Source organism: Quercus suber, unplaced genomic scaffold, assembly GCF_002906115.3.
Source record: "Quercus suber isolate HL8 unplaced genomic scaffold, Cork oak 2.0 scaffold_16, whole genome shotgun sequence".
Lineage (NCBI taxonomy): Eukaryota > Viridiplantae > Streptophyta > Magnoliopsida > Fagales > Fagaceae > Quercus > Quercus suber.
The window spans coordinates 1932861-1949040 of record NW_027069481.1 but is presented as its reverse complement, the minus strand read 5'-3'; the positions used below and the strand labels follow the sequence as shown (position 1 = coordinate 1949040).

Below are 16180 nucleotides of genomic sequence, written 5' to 3'. Positions count from 1 at the left end.
AAGGCACGATACTTTCTTTAAAGCTTGGCCCTCAAGCATGATATGGGCCAAGGCTCTAGGATCCGATCAATTGGTTTTTTTTTTTTTTTTTTTTGAAGAATAAAGTAATGAGAGATCCATTGTCCATGATTAGTAACAGTCTAATCTATGCCATTCTGACTTGGGAAGAAGTCATGTAAGCCGTGTTTCCCCATTTAGGGCCCAAGTACAACATTTAGGAAGATAAAGCCTAAAGAAAAAAGCGTATCCTACAAAACAGCCCACTTCACCAAAAGATGAGATAGAGATTAGTAACAGTCTAATCTATGCCATTCTGACTTGGGAAGAAGTCATGTAAGCCGTGTTTCCCCATTTAGGGCCCAAGTACAACATTTAGGAAGATAAAGCCTAAAGAAAAAAGCGTATCCTACAAAACAGCCCACTTCACCAAAAGATGAGATAGGCCACATCACAAGAGGGAGACATTTCAAATCCTTATTGTCTTGAAACCAACAACCCGCTGGAAGCCTTGAGCCAACGAGCCAATTACAATCCTTCTTAACCCGAAGATGACATTGTTCTAAGACAATTCCAAAAGACCCAAGCCAGCATTTCTCTGTAGGGTTTACTCGTAGCCTCATACCATCACCGTAAAGCCTTACTCAAACTGCTCAATCAAATCCTACTCCACCAAAAAAACTGTTTTATTTATTTTACCATCTCATTTTACAAAAAACTTAACATCAGTAGTTTTATTTTAGCTTTCAACACAATAAAATAATATAAACAACACAATAAAATAATATTTTTTATTACATATGAGCTATAGTGTGAATACTTGAATGAGCTACAGTTCAATGTAGACACATGAATAATAATACAAAGCAGTGTGAACACATGAATAAAATAATTTTTTTTTTTTTTACATATAAGCTACAATACACAACCAAAAGTAGTTGTGCACTGCAATTGTGGAGCCAAATTATTTGGCTTTGGCTCCACCAATGTAGGCATAGTTTTGTATTTGGTGGTGCTAAAAATAGCAATATGGCTTTCTAGCACCACCGATAATAATGCTCCCCTTAAGATCTCAATGCCATGATCGGAGCAATAAGGAGGGAGTCCACAATATTTTATTTTGACAAGCAAGGGGCAAGATCACAATAATCCCTTCACACCTACCAGAGGTAAACAGGTTCCAATGGTGTTGAATGATGATTGAGGCGCTTTGAATGTGTGTCCCTTTAGAATTGCAAGATGCTTGGGCATTGGAATTAAAGATTTCTTACCATCTAGCCAAAATTTCCAAGCCTATGACAATACTTGGAAGAGAGGTACTTGGAAATGTGGTCCTCGATTTAACAATTGGGCCAGCAATCTAGAAGGTAAAATTTGAAGTCTTGGATATCTCTTCATGTTTCAACTTGCTATTGGGTGGTCCATTCTATTGGAGCGGTGCCACCCTCTCTATACCAAAAGGTTCGATGTCCTCATAAATGTCATTATCACTATTCATGGGGATGATCTAGATATCGTTAGGCCAATCTTTGGAATTCAAGTTGAAGGAGGACTTGCCATGTCAGATTTTGACAATTGTAGGAACGAAATTTTTTTGATATTAGCTCTATTTACACCAAATTTGATTCCATGAAAGCGGCTTTTGCGTCATTGTTGGGCGCACTCATTCATTCCCTCAACTGATCTACGTGAAGATTCGTTTGGTAGTACAAGCTTCGATGTTGAACCTTTTAGAGTTGTATTCGGCAATGAGCTTTGCACTTGTTGGTTGCTGAAGAAGTAGCAAATCATCATTTATCATCTATTTGTCTCTCCCTCCCGATTTGTTAACCATACATTGCGAGCAAGTAAAACACCGTCCTACATTGTTCCCATCATTCTCATGCTCTCCTTTTCCCCTACTAATTGAATATTATGCTGGGGAATCTATCTCTTTGATTATCTTTAGAGTAGAATTCTATCTTGTATTAAAAAAAAAAAAAAAACTTACGCTATTTATTTTGGGATGAGTTTAAGTTACACCAAGTGTAATGTTATATCATTCAATATTTTTTTATTGTAAATGAAATTGACAAATTCATCGTTAGATTACATTATCTTTATATATTTTCTATATTTGGAAAATTTCAAGACAATTAAAGGTCAATAATTATATAATCAATCAAATGTTTAAAGTTCAAGTTTTTATTCTCAGTAGGAAAAAAAAAGTTCAAGTTTTTATAGTTTTAAATTATGCATCAAAGATGGGTTTATAGATTAAATAATAAATAAAGTTCGATTAACACGAAATTTGATATGCGTGTTAAGAATATAAAGAATATACAATTTAACGTGAGATTTTCAATTTATTAATCCTACAAAAAGTACTATTTTCACACACACACACACTCACACATATATATATCAAAATAGTGTCTCAAATGTTATGTTTACCAAAATCATTGTGCAAATTTACATAGACACTATTTATTTTGTATTTTGTTTTTTATTATTTATTCACACGTCTCGAGGATGAATGAAGAGAATGAATGATGATTGTTGTGTGTAAAGAAAGAGAAACAATAATAAAAAATAAAGAAAAAAAATGATATTTTAGAGAAATGGAGTTTAGAATAGATAATGTGAGTATTTTTGAAGTCTTCTTATGCTAAAAAAAAAAATTATTATACTAAAACAAATAAATTTTTTACTCGAGCTTATGTAACTGCTCTTAGATAAATTTAAGCTACTAATCCCACACTATACTAGAGGTAATAGAAATAGAATTAAAATTTAAAAGCCCAACCCGAAACCCAATCTCACGAGACCCATAGACATATAATGCTATCCCACGCCACATTGTTTTATATGGGCTCGGCTATTTACCACATGGTCCATGTCCCCGTCCCTCATAAGCACCTTCAGAAACAGAAAATCTTAGTTTTCACTCCCAGTAAAACCCTACAATAAACCCTAGTCACTCTCTTTAATGTCATTCAAGCCTAAACAATTTGTGGGGAAAAGGACAATTCACCTGACAGAATTTCTGGGTCCCGAATATGCACTTTAGGATATCACAGAACCACCTTGTTTGAAGAAGTTCTTTGAGGTTGCGTCTCGGAAGAAGTGTAGACTAAATCCAAGCTATAATATATTGTTAGAGGAAAATCAGTTGAAGTGGGTGAGGTTGAAATTCCTATTAAGATTAACGAGGTATATGTTGGTGTTTTTAAGGGTGAATTTACTAGATGTCCCATTTCATTCTTGGCTTACAGCTCAAAAGAACGAGCTATCCAAGCAAAAGGGCTCCTCGATCGGTTCTCAAGGTCAAATCACATTTTAATTCAATTTGTGTCATCGATGAAAAGATTAAGGACAAATATTGGCTTGTTGTTGAACGTTTTGACAACACCTTATACCAATATCTAAATGATGATAAAGTTAAAGTTTGGAATGTTCATGATCGCGTGGAACCATATTTTTGATGTATCATCAAAAGTATTATAAAGGCGGTGATTGAGTTAGAGTTGTGTGGAATTACACATGGAAGCTTAGGGTCTTTAAATATTGGGATGACCGTTAATCGCCCTAAGCTAATGAAATTGTCGGATAATACAAGTCACAAAAGTGAGCGCACTAGGTTTAACGTAGAAAGAGGGTGACTAAGAGCATCTCCAAGAGCATCGGTATCCGGGTATATTAGCCAAAATTTTGGAGAACTTGTGCACTGTGTATGCAATAGCAGATTTGGTAAACTTGGTTTTTTTTTTTTTTTTTCTTTGGCTCATAAACAGTAGCCTATCAAGTCTGATGGGCTACTGTAGATTAGCAACTGATTTTTTTTCATTAAAAAATTCCAGCACTTAATATTTTATCACTTCTTTCTCTTTCTTCTTTGATTTGTTTCTTCTCACAGATCAATTCTTGCTCTCACAAAACAATTCTTACTCTCATAAAAAACTGATTTAATTTAAACAATAAATCTAAAATCAAAACAACAACAACAACAACAACAACAAATCAAGAACAGAAAAAAAAAAAAAATTAGAACAACAATAAAAGATCAAGAAAAAAAGACAGAGATGTATGTGTGTGGTGGAGCAGCAGTAGTGAGGAGGAGGAGGAGCAGCGGTGGCAGTGTGGTGGAGCAAGGGCGATTTCTCCTTTCTCTCCATGCGTGTTTGTGTGTGTTTGAAGATAATGGTAGAAAAAGAAAAGAAAAAGAGTACAAAAGGAGAGAGCTAGAGAAAGAAATAGAGAGGGAGGTTTTGGAAGTGGAAAGTAGAGAAAAAAAAAAAAAAAAAAAAAAAAAGGAGAGGATGAGTATATGGGTATACGTGTGTGGTGTAGAAAAAACAAGAAAAAAAAAAGGAAACATAGGGATGAAAGAATGGAAATACTACCGCAATATTTTTACAATATTTTCACAATTAATCTTAAGTAACAGATTGTTATCAGTTAATATTGGTGAGTAAAAAAATAATTTTAGTAGTAGGTTCAAATTAGAAATAGTAACAACTTTCCACATAAATTTTGTTGTGAAAGTATTGCGTAAAATGTTGTGAACATAACACTTATCATTGAAAAATATAGTTGTTAAAAAAAGAATAAATGATGATTAAAAAAAGAATAAATAATGAATAAAGAAGTAATATTTAAATGAGATAGAGAATGTGATAGAGAATCTGTTAGAAGTGTATTTGAAAAAATGAGTAGGTAAAAGTTAAATATCACTATTCATTCTCCAAACAGTACAAAAATTTGCTAAAGTTGCTGGAGATGCTCTAAGAAGCTTAATTGAGGATATTTTAGGAACAAAGGCTGAAAATTTACTGTTGCAATAACTTATCACAACAAAAAATTCGTTGCAATAAATTATAGCAACAATATTTTTTGTTGCAATAAAGTATTTTTAATAATAATAAAAATCTCTTGTTGCCACAAACTTTATTGCACTAGTAGGTAATGAAAAAATTCGTTACAATAGAGGTTTGTTGCAACAATATGAAGCTTAATGCAACAAAAATTTTCGTTGCAATAAGGCTATTTTATTGTGGTACAAGTATTAGTAGAATAGCAAAAATGCGTTCTCCGATGCAGCGACATGAGCATGACAAGAGATCATTAAATTTCATGGAGTGGATCAAGTAAGTCGCAGATTTCCCTACAGTTTCAAAACATACGTACAAAGTTCTTGCTTTCGTTTCCATTTCCATCGTCAACAAAGGATTAATTGCAACTTCTTCTCTATTAATTGCAACATGATTTAATCAATTGAACAACACTATCCCTTATGTATCAAGAAAAAAAAGAAGAAGAAGAGAGAGAGAGAGAGAGAGAGAGAGAGAGAGAGAGAGAGAGAGAGAGAGAGAGAGAGAGAGAGAGAGAGAGAGAGAGAGACTTACAGTGAGGGATCCCATAGAGCAGGAGACGGTGGAGTGTTGCTCTGGTAAGGTTGAGAGAGGCTGAGAAAGTGAGCTCAGCTAAAATTGAGAGAGAATGAGAACTAGTTCTTTGATTAGATTTTTAATTTATATTTATACTTATTAGGTTACAATCCAAACGAATCGTTTCTTTTTTTTTTCTTTTTTCTTTTTTAATTTTATTAAGAAAATATACTAGAACTCCTTAGAGTTTTGGCATGCCTGCATCCACTCTATTGGAATATCTTAAAATAACCTCTCTCTCTTTTTTCCCCATTTATTTTAAGGGGAAAAAAAACAAGAAGAAGAAGAACAAAGTGTACCAGTGCCACTACTCTACCTCATTTCTATTGGCTATTGTCAATTTACAATTATTAGTCATTTTTTAATTGAGAAATGTTAATGAATATCCTAAAAGTATTGGTTTATAAAAAAAGAAAAATCAACTTATCTTTTTTACAATTTTTTATATTTTCTATGAAATTAGCTGTATTAAACTTTTCCTAAAATAATTCAGTAGTAAATGTCTTAAGCACAAAAACACCCCGATGACAAAGCCACAATTGTTGCATTGTGGCATTTCTATCAAAGTCAATTCTTCTATGTAGATTATACATCATACTTTGTAATGTATGTTTATGATATATATTAATGAAAGAANCTTCAGTTTCAAAACATACGTACAAAGTTCTTGCTTTCGTTTCCATTTCCATCGTCAACAAAGGATTAATTGCAACTTCTTCTCTATTAATTGCAACATGATTTAATCAATTGAACAACACTATCCCTTATGTATCAAGAAAAAAAATACAAGCCCGAGAGAGAGAGAGAAGAGAGAGAGAGAGAAAGAGAGAGAGAGAGAGAGAGAGAGAGAGAGAGAGAGAGAGAGAGAGAGAGAGAGAGAGAGACTTACAGTGAGGGATCCCATAGAGCAGGAGACGGTGGAGTGTTGCTCTGGTAAGGTTGAGAGAGGCTGAGAAAGTGAGCTCAGCTAAAATTGAGAGAGAATGAGAACTAGTTCTTTGATTAGATTTTTAATTTATATTTATACTTATTAGGTTACAATCCAAACGAATCGTTTCTTTTTTTTTTCTTTTTTTCTTTTTTAATTTTATTAAGAAAATATACTAGAACTCCTTAGAGTTTTGGCATGCCTGCATCCACTCTATTGGAATATCTTAAAATAACCTCTCTCTCTTTTTCCCCATTTATTTTAAGGGGAAAAAAAACAAGAAGAAGAAGAACAAAGTGTACCAGTGCCACTACTCTACCTCATTTCTATTGGCTATTGTCAATTTACAATTATTAGTCATTTTTTAATTGAGAAATGTTAATGAATATCCTAAAAGTATTGGTTTATAAAAAAAGAAAAATCAACTTATCTTTTTTACAATTTTTTATATTTTCTATGAAATTAGCTGTATTAAACTTTTCCTAAAATAATTCAGTAGTAAATGTCTTAAGCACAAAAACACCCCGATGACAAAGCCACAATTGTTGCATTGTGGCATTTCTATCAAAGTCAATTCTTCTATGTAGATTATACATCATACTTTGTAATGTATGTTTATGATATATATTAATGAAAGAAAATTAGTTCATCTTGGACCTAATTTTTGTTTCAAAATTATTATTTGATCATTCTGTTTTTCTTTATATCCTCAATTGGACATAACACAAGTGACTCTATCCATCTCTTCTATAGTTGGGTTTGATCATGTGAGCAAGAAAGTCAATACCGTCCCGGAGGCTATACCAATTTGGCCAGTGGTACGATATATTTCGGATACCGGTCAATATTGGTGTACTATTTTGAGTTTATTGCTATACATATAAAATCCTATATATATATATATATATATATATATTTTTTTTTATTGAATTTAAATTCTATGTCTTTAAGTATATTTAGGCCCAATTCATCATTATCTTTATCCTTCTACAATGGCCCAATCCATTACAAATAAATCTAAATTATCTAATTATTATATTAAAAATTAAAAATTAAAAAAAATAAATAAAATAACTCAAATAAGGGTAAAAGGTCAAACATCCCACCTAACTCTCACGTGAATTCTAAATAGAATTCAATGCCTTAGTTTTACCACAACCACACGTTACTTTCAAAAAGAATAAACACACCCCACACGTTTTGAAAATGCACTGAGAAGTGAGAAGCCAAATGCTCAGAACCGAGAAGTTTGGTTTCTGGTGTTCATGAGCAGAGAAGAGGAGAAGACAAAAAAACAAAGTAAGAATGAGAGATGCAATTTAACAGAACGAGGCCAAGATGCAGAGGTAGGCTTTGCCAAAACTTCGTCATTGTCTCAGTGTCATGGATCTATGAGTTTTTGCAAGCAAAAATTACTTTCAAAGAGGTAATACTTGTTCATAAAAGATTTCAGCCGGAAATCAATATTTCGGCTGGTTTCGACTGGAATGACCGAAACGTCCCGAAATGGCAGAAATCATTTGAAACAGTCTGGTATAAAAACCGATACGAAATGGGAGGGTCACCTGTATCGGTTTGGTCACCGAAATGAGATATGTCGGCCGTATCGGCTGGTATGGTACGAAATTGTCTCCCTTGCATGTGAGTCCAATTTGAATGTTTACCATTTAATATATTTAGAGGCACAATATAGGTTGAGAATGTGAATTTCAACTTATGATGTGGGTTTGGTCATGGGATTTTTGTGAGGGATAGTAGTGGGTTTCTAGAGTTGTTTGAGTGTGTTTGATGGGTGGGTAGGTGTGCTTCTAAAGGATGGGGTGAATCAGGTTGCTTCAAGCCTCACCATGGGCAATATCCATTTTAGAAGCTTGGGCAATTGGATGAATTAGCCTATTTGGCTAAGTGCAATTTTGGATCATATCACTTGGTTTTCATAACTGAGTTCTCAAAACACATGGGTCCCACAAAATTTTTTTATGTTTGGCTTGATTTTCAATCCTTGTTTCCATCACTCAAAACTCAAAAATTTGAGTTAGTGTGATGGAAACAAGATATAGGCTCCAAATGTTTTCAAAAACTAAGATAGGAAACTCAGTGGCACTAACATAAATATAAGGACTCTATGGGGCCCATAAATTGTGTGTTGTCATGTTAGTTCAGAAACCATGTGATATTACCATTGCAAATTTGGGCAAAGTCCATTTCTCACTTCCCTCAAAAATTTTCAGCCAAAATTTTTCCCTTTTTCTCACTTCCCTCTCTCCACTTTCTCTCACATTTCATCTACTCCATCAAATCTCAGCCTCCAGCGATCTAAACTGAAGCATGAACCCCAGCTGATTTCTCTACCTCTGAATCGAAACCGGAATAGTGAGTTAGAGCTCTGTCCATTGCAAAAACCAATTGAAGTCATTTCTGTGATCTTCTCCAAGGTGCGGTGTATATCTCCATCTCCCTCTCCGTTGTCTATGACCATTGTATGATTTGGGCATTGTGGTATAATTTTTGTTTTATTGATTTTTGCCCACGGGTATTGGTGAATGTGTTGAAGTGGTTTTTCTCCATAGACTCATCTTTGATCTTCCTTTCTTTTTATAATTTCTATTTTATTGATTTGCACCTGGGTCTTTCTTTTCATTATTTGCGTTTTATTGAAGTGGGTCTTACTTTCTTTCTTGTGGTATGAAATTGCATGTAAGAAATTAGTAGAGTACAAACCTTTTGAGTCTTGAATTTATGTGACCCATGTGTTTAATTGATGAACTGAAATTGCCATTTGTTTATATCAAACTGCCATTTGTTTAATTTATTTTCCTGCCTTTTGAGATTCTTTCATCATCTACAACAAATAAGATATCATGGCTATGGTTCAGTGGAAATAGAAGGACAATTATATACACAAGGCTTACGGCCCTACCTTCCGGTTAGATTCCATAAATTTCATTGCTAGTCCATTGCTTTTGGTTTTCCATAGTTCCACTTGACCAACATTTCTATGTATATATGAATAGATTCCATAGGGAGGAGTATGTTGAATAGATATAACTCAGCACAAGACTTAGAGCAGAACATTTTAAGTATAGGGCATATATGCTTTTGTTGAACATGATTTTGATGATACTGAGTTCTATTACCTACTTTGAGAAACTATGATTTGTAATGTTAACTTGTTTCTTTACTAACCATATAAATATTGGAATAAGAAATGAAATTCATTAACCTTCAAAATGGTTGATCTATGAACTTTGTTCACTGAGATGTTGGCTCATTGTTGGATTTAGATATGCTTTTGTACTTGAATTCACATTGTGCAATTCAAAACTTAATTGAACAAGCTCTTTGCTAAGCTTAAAGCTAGTATTACTCGTAATGCATATGCAAAATGAATTCACATATCCAAATGACTTTATTCCCTATTGGATGAAAGTTCTAAATCTATAGCTCAATATCATAAAGGCATCATTAAGCTAAATATTATCTTCTTTAGCACACTACTTGGACAACCTCAAGCTTAATTAGTGGAGCAAATACATTTTGATATTGCAAAAGAAATGTAATACCATCAATGTAATTACTTGCTCTATGTGAAATTGGCAGGAAAATAAACTCAAATCAGTCCAACTTATATATCTATCCTTCCATATCCTGTGTTTGATTAGGTAGAAATGAAAAATCATTTATCAAAAAAACATTAAGAAATGAAAACTTTAGTAAAATACCGTCTGGGTTCCTCTTCCAATAGAAATGAAGTGGCCAATTCATAGAACTATATATATATATATATATTAACATCTTTGCAATTTTGTTGAGATATTTGTATTAGATGGCACATGGATCTCAAAATGCTGACGACAAAATGTGGCCTCCCTATATTGAAAAAATCTTCATTGACATTATGGTGGATGAACAACAAAAGGGGAATTTTAAGGCTCCAACTTGGCTATTAATTATGAATGCCCTAAATGAGCAAACGAGGAAGAGTTTGAGCCCTAAGCAAGTGATTCAGAAGCATAATAGGCTTAGGCAAAGACAGAGACAGTGGAGGCAACTTTTGAGCCATACTAGGTTGGGGTGGGATGAGACAACCCAAATGGTTACTGCTTCTGAGGAGGTGTGGGCACATGTGGCTGCGGTATATTATATTTATTACCCTATTTCCTTGGTTAAATGTTCATAATTTTCTATTTTGTATTAGTATGATTTTGATGTACATCTTGTCATTTCAGGCTGATCCTAAAGCAAATGTATTACGGAAGAGTGGATGTCCTAGCTATGACAAACTACAGCAGCTGTTTGCCCCTAATGCTACAACCAGTGCCTTTCAAATATCATTAAACACACCAACCTCAGATAGTGATGAAGAGCATGCCCTAGAGGAGGAAATTACCAATGAGGCTCGTCGTACCCAGGTGGGTAGGCTACAATCTTGACATGGAGGGCATAGCCCAAGATGATCCCCTTGCTACAGAGCAAACCCAACATGCAGACAAATGTCCCATTGAAGAGCCTATTGGCAAGTGGAAGAAGATTGCCAAGAAAATGGATAAGGCTAATTACATGACCATTGCTCTTCAAGAGTACACTATGTTGGTAAGGGAACGATTTAACAAGAAAAAGGGTAAGTCTATGGGTAGCTTCGAGCATGTTGCACAATCTGCTTACGGGTGGCAATCCTTGCTCCCTTGGGAGGGCTTTAGAGTTGCTGAACCAGTACAATGATCTTGATGATGACACCTATATTCACATCTCCAAGGTTCTCCCAAAAAAAAAAAAGAGACAGGTGGTGTTCATAGGCATGCCAGAACATATGAGGAGGAGGTGGATGGAGTGCTATGCTCATAACCCAGAAAAGTAATGAAGACTTCTTATTATAGTTTATGTTGATTATTGTGATTTGGATTTGAATCACTTAGTTGTAGCTTTTAAAAACTTTATGTGTGTGTGTAGACGATCTTGGACTTTTGGTTGTTTTTGTCTTATTCAGTTGAACACTTTTACTTAAAGCTGTTTTTGTTGTAATGGTAATTGTTGTGAACTATGCATGTGGATTTGACATAATTAGCATATGTTAGTATGTGAGCTTTCTCACATGGTGATCTCTACTTGATGCAATTTACATTAGTATGTGGGTTTGGTAATTGATGTTATGTACTTGGTGTTTTTTATAGTATTGTATAGAGGTGTGCAAAACTTCACTGGAACCGACCCAACCGACCGGTGCCGACGACACTGTCCCGACTATAGTGCCGACGAAATGAGCCAAGGCCAACGTTCGGACTTCGCCCTCCGTTCTGATGCTGATGCGATGAAATCACCGGATTGAGAAATTCGAAACCGAGACTGTGGCCAAACTATACTGATATACTGATATAGGATCTGTCGTTTTTTTTTTATTTTTTTTTTTTTTTTTTTTTTTTTTTTTTTTTTTTTTTTTAATGAAGCTGATAAAACAACATCATATGTATGGGTGTTATTAAAAAAAAATGTAAAACGGTACGTTTTATGCTAGGTTTTCAGATTCTCAAGGGTATATAAGTTCATATTTTTCTCTCAGTATCTTTTAACTGTTTCTCTCTCTCTCGCTCTCACCTTTCGAGTCTCGCCTGATGCAAAACAATGATAAGCTTCTTGTTTTCAGTTTTGTTTGTCTTCGTGTTTTACTGTTTTTTCCTTTTCATTTGTTTGGGAAAGTTGAAAGCATAGGGTTTGTTTGTTGAAAGCTTCGTGTTTTCAGTTTTGTTTGTCTTCGTGTATTAAACTCATGTATACAGTTTGGCTATTTGGGAACCCATGCATCCTGAGACTCACTGAGTCACTATACCAAAACTTCCTTTGCCTACACACTTCCCTCTAACCCGAGAAACTATAAACTAGGGCTGTCTAGAGACCCGACCAACCCGCCGCCGTCGACCGAACCCAACCCGTCGCCGACCGATCCGATCTCTCCGGCAGTCGGCAACAGGTTTGTTCCTTCAAAACCCAAGTTTGGCGGGTCGGAGGTCGGTTTTCCTTCTCCAGAATCTGATTAAACTGATCCGATCGACCCAAAACATTTCCGGCGATATTTGGTAGATCTGGTGAGATCTAGACCATTTTCGTCAAGATCTCGGTGAGATTTCACCAGATCTAGCCAAGATATTGCCAAAAATGGCCTAGATTAGGCCAGATCTGGAGAAACCTCAAAGACTTTGGTTGGATTTTTGCCATTTTCATGTGTTTATTTTCGCCGTTTTCACGCCGATTTTGCCTTTTTCTGGATTTTCAACCCCGACCGCCGCTCGTAATGGTCCGATCCGCCTGATCCGATTAGTCCAGCAGTCGGCAGCGGGTTCATTTTTTTGCCACCCGATTCCGGCGGGTCGGTTCCAGGTTAGGCACAAACTCGACCTGGACCGACTTGTGGACAGCCCTACTAGAAACCATGGTTATTTGTTTGAGTAAAGCTTTAGCAACTAAGCCAACTCCAACTCCAAGTGTCTGTGTATTTCTATTTTGTGGGGGGTCTAACTCCAAGTAGATACTTACATATATAAATATAATATTATATTAAGGTTGGATGCTTGCATATATAATATTAAGTATTAACTATTAACTATTAAGGTTGGATGTTTGTACTGTAACTGCTTACATATATAATATTAAGGATGGTTGTTTGATTAAGGTTGTGATTTACTGATTTTTATATAAGACTTTAGTAGTGGACTGTAAAGTGTAAACTGCTAGAAAGACTATTATATTATATAGTCTAATAAGTATCTGGTTAGCCCCCAAAAAAAAATATATAATATAAAATAACTATGTCATTAGTATATGTTGTTACTTTAGTAAGTTTATAGTAACAGTATAAACTATCTCTTAACTATGTCATTAGTCTTAGTTGTTACTTTAGTAAGTTTATAGTAATTGTTAGTCTACTAAGTACTAACTTTTTTTTTTCTTCAGCATTTTAATTTTTGAGGGAGATAGAGATTGAAAGAGTTCACGCTTTCAATCATTCACAAAGAGGTAATCACTAATCACTCACTATATTTAGCATTTTGATTTTAAATTTTTAGTACTTAGTAACAACTGCTTTAAGTTTATATATATAAAATTAGCTTTTATTTTATATTTATATTTGGACCAATATAATAAATCCCTTGTTAATATTAGTGACATGAATTATTGAGTAATGACTAATGATTGTTAATTTGCTAGTTTGTTATTATTGTAACAAAACTGATTAATTATAGTTTGATATTGTTGTGAAACTTTGTTTTTTTGTTGGTTGAAATTTTTTATTATTAAATGGATGTCAATGCTCCACCTGGATTTGGTGCACCTGGGGACCCTAACCCACTTCCTCCTAGTCCTGGTAGTGCTAACCCTAACCCACCTAAACCTACAGCACCAACTGGACTTGGTGCATCACTTCCCCCACTATCACCTAAACAAGGTGGTAAGGACCCGTCTATAGTATGGCAGCACTTCATTAAGTTGGCGGGTTTTGATCCCAATAATCCTAGGTCTTAATGCAAGTATTGTAAAAATCAATATAAATGTCATGGTAAGAAAAATGGTACTTCAGGCATGTTGCAATACATGAAGGTGTGTAAGAAGTGGCATTTTTCTCGTGATGATAGGTAAAAAACTTTGTCTTTCCAAGCTAAGAGAGAAGGGGAAAGTGGTTCAAATGTGTTAGTGGTTTCAAATTATAGTGAAGAAAGGATAAGACTGGCATTGGCAAGGATGACTGTCATTGATGAATTGCCTTTTAAATTTGCGAAGCATCAAGGCTTTCAAGAATTTATGAAAATAGTTAAGCCTAGGTTTTCTATTCCCCATCACACAACCATTGCAAGGGCTTGTATAAAGATTTATTCTAGTGAGGTGGATGTTTTGAGAAGGGCTTTTGTTGGGCAACGGGTTTGTTTGACAACGGGTACTTGAACTTTTGCCCTATAGCTAATCACAAAGGGGACACCATAGGTAAAGCGGTTGAGTCATGTTTGTTGAAGTAGGGTATAGACCGGTTGTTTACAATTACCGTGAACAATGCTAGTTCTAATGATGTGGCAATTGATTATGTGAAGAAGAAAACAAAAGAAAGATATAGTAGCATATTGGGTGCTGAGCTCATGCATATGCGTTGTTATGCGTATATCTTGAATTTGATAGTGCAAAGTGGGTTGAAGTCCATTCATGAATCAGTTGCTAAAGTTCGAAATGCAGTGCAATATATGAGAGCCTTTCCCGCAAGGTTTGAGAAGTTTCAAGAATGTGTTGAAAATGAGAAAATCAAAGCCAAATTTTTGTTGTCCCTTAATGTGCCAACAATGTGGAATTCCACTTATCTCATGTTAGAATGTGCTTTGAAATTTGTGAGAGCATTTGATAGGTTGGAAGAGGAGGATGGGCATTATAAACTTTATTTTTGTGAAGTAGATAGGAATAGGAAAAAGCCCATTGGTCCTCCTAACTATCTTGATTTGGAAAATGTCAAGACCTTTGTGAAATTTCTTAGCATATTTTATGAGGCGACACTTCGATTTTCTAGGTCCTTGTTTGTCACTTCTAATACATACTTCTATGAGATAATTAGCATTGAAGAGTATGGTGGTAGAGATGGAAAAAAAATATATGATAAGTATTGAGGAAGTATAGATAATATCAATTTGATGTTTTTTGTTGCTGTTGTTCTTGACCCAAGGTATAGATCGAAGTATGTAAAGTTTTGGTTTAAGGAGTGGTATGGAAAGGACAAGGGGGATGCGATGAGTTCTAAGGTTCGGGATGCATTGAAGAGGTTGTATGTGAAGAGAGTGGGTCAAAATGGAGCTTTGAGTTCTAGTGGTAGTGGTGCTTTATTGTCTAGGGACTCCAGGGCAAGTGTTGGTAGGGGTGGCAATTTTTACCCATATCCATGAACCCGCCCATTACCCACCTTATTTGGATAAGTTTTAACCCAACCCATTTAAATATTTGAGTTAAATGGGTAAAGACCCATTTTGTTATTTAATTAGATGGGTTTAAATGGATAAATCCACTAATACCCACTAAACCTATCTAATTTTAAAATTAAATAAACGCACAATCCACAGATACCCACTTAACCCTTTTAATGGTTATTTCAATTTTTCACATAAATAGAATAACCTTGGACAATTTCCCTTTCCCTCATATTTTCTAAGCCAAAACATTCAGCCCTCTCCTTAAACATTTTCCCTCAAATTTTCTCAGTAACCAAACAAAAGCAATTACAAAAAAAAATTATATTCTCTCTCTCTCTCTCTCTCTCTCTCTCGCGTTGCGTTGCATGTACACAATATTGCAGCGACGACGAAACCGCAGAAAAATACTGCAGTTCCCTTTAGCTTCCCGATTCAATCCCTGATCTCCGATTCGCAATCGGAACACAATACTGCGGTGGCCGTTGAATCATTTCATCAGTGGATTTTGGCATTTGCTGTGCTCAGTGGTTATGCTCGGTGGTGATGGTGGTGGTTGTTGTGGACAATGGTTGATGTGAGTCACGCCAACACTGTTCAGGTTTGTCTCTCTTTCAACTCTTCTTCTTCTTCTTCATTTGATTTTTTTGTGGGTTTGTCTTTATTTTCTGTTTTTGTTTGTGGGTTTGAAATGTAAATTACGTGTTTGATGAAATGCTTAGCAGAAGATAATGCTCTCTTTGTTTGTGTCAAATTGAAATGGAGAAATGGGATTTGGGTTATAAGTCAGCAACTAGTTGTGTAGGTAGTACTTTTATTCTAGCATTTTAAACTGATTGTTTGTATAATGATTGAAAAAAAAAAAAAACCACTAGTAATAGTTTACTTTGTTCTGTTAG

At 34.9% G+C, this 16180-nt stretch overlaps 1 protein-coding gene across 2 annotated transcripts; it reads left to right on the top strand.

Moving 5' to 3' along the window:
* Positions 1-7536: 7536 nt before the first annotated feature.
* On the top strand, positions 7537-11452 carry LOC112001632 (L10-interacting MYB domain-containing protein). Of its 2 annotated transcripts, none has more exons than XM_065783016.1 (2): positions 7537-10465; positions 10581-11452. In XM_065783016.1, the coding sequence occupies exons 1-2, from the start codon at positions 10178-10180 to the stop codon at positions 10782-10784; spliced, it is 492 nt and encodes a 163-aa protein (XP_065639088.1). In that variant the 5' UTR covers positions 7537-10177; the 3' UTR covers positions 10785-11452. The 2 variants fall into 2 exon arrangements, with proteins under 2 accessions (XP_065639088.1, XP_023889574.2); XM_024033806.2 differs by having other exon boundaries at positions 7548-10486.
* Positions 11453-16180: the final 4728 nt, after the last annotated feature.

Coding starts and splice junctions, on each gene's coding strand:
- LOC112001632 (XM_024033806.2), top strand. CDS start 10,178: ATGGCACATGGATCTCAAAATGCTGACGACAAAATGTGGCCTCCCTAT. Junction 10,487..10,580: donor TGTGGGCACATGTGGCTGCG/GTATATTATATT, acceptor TTGTCATTTCAG/GCTGATCCTAAAGCAAATGT.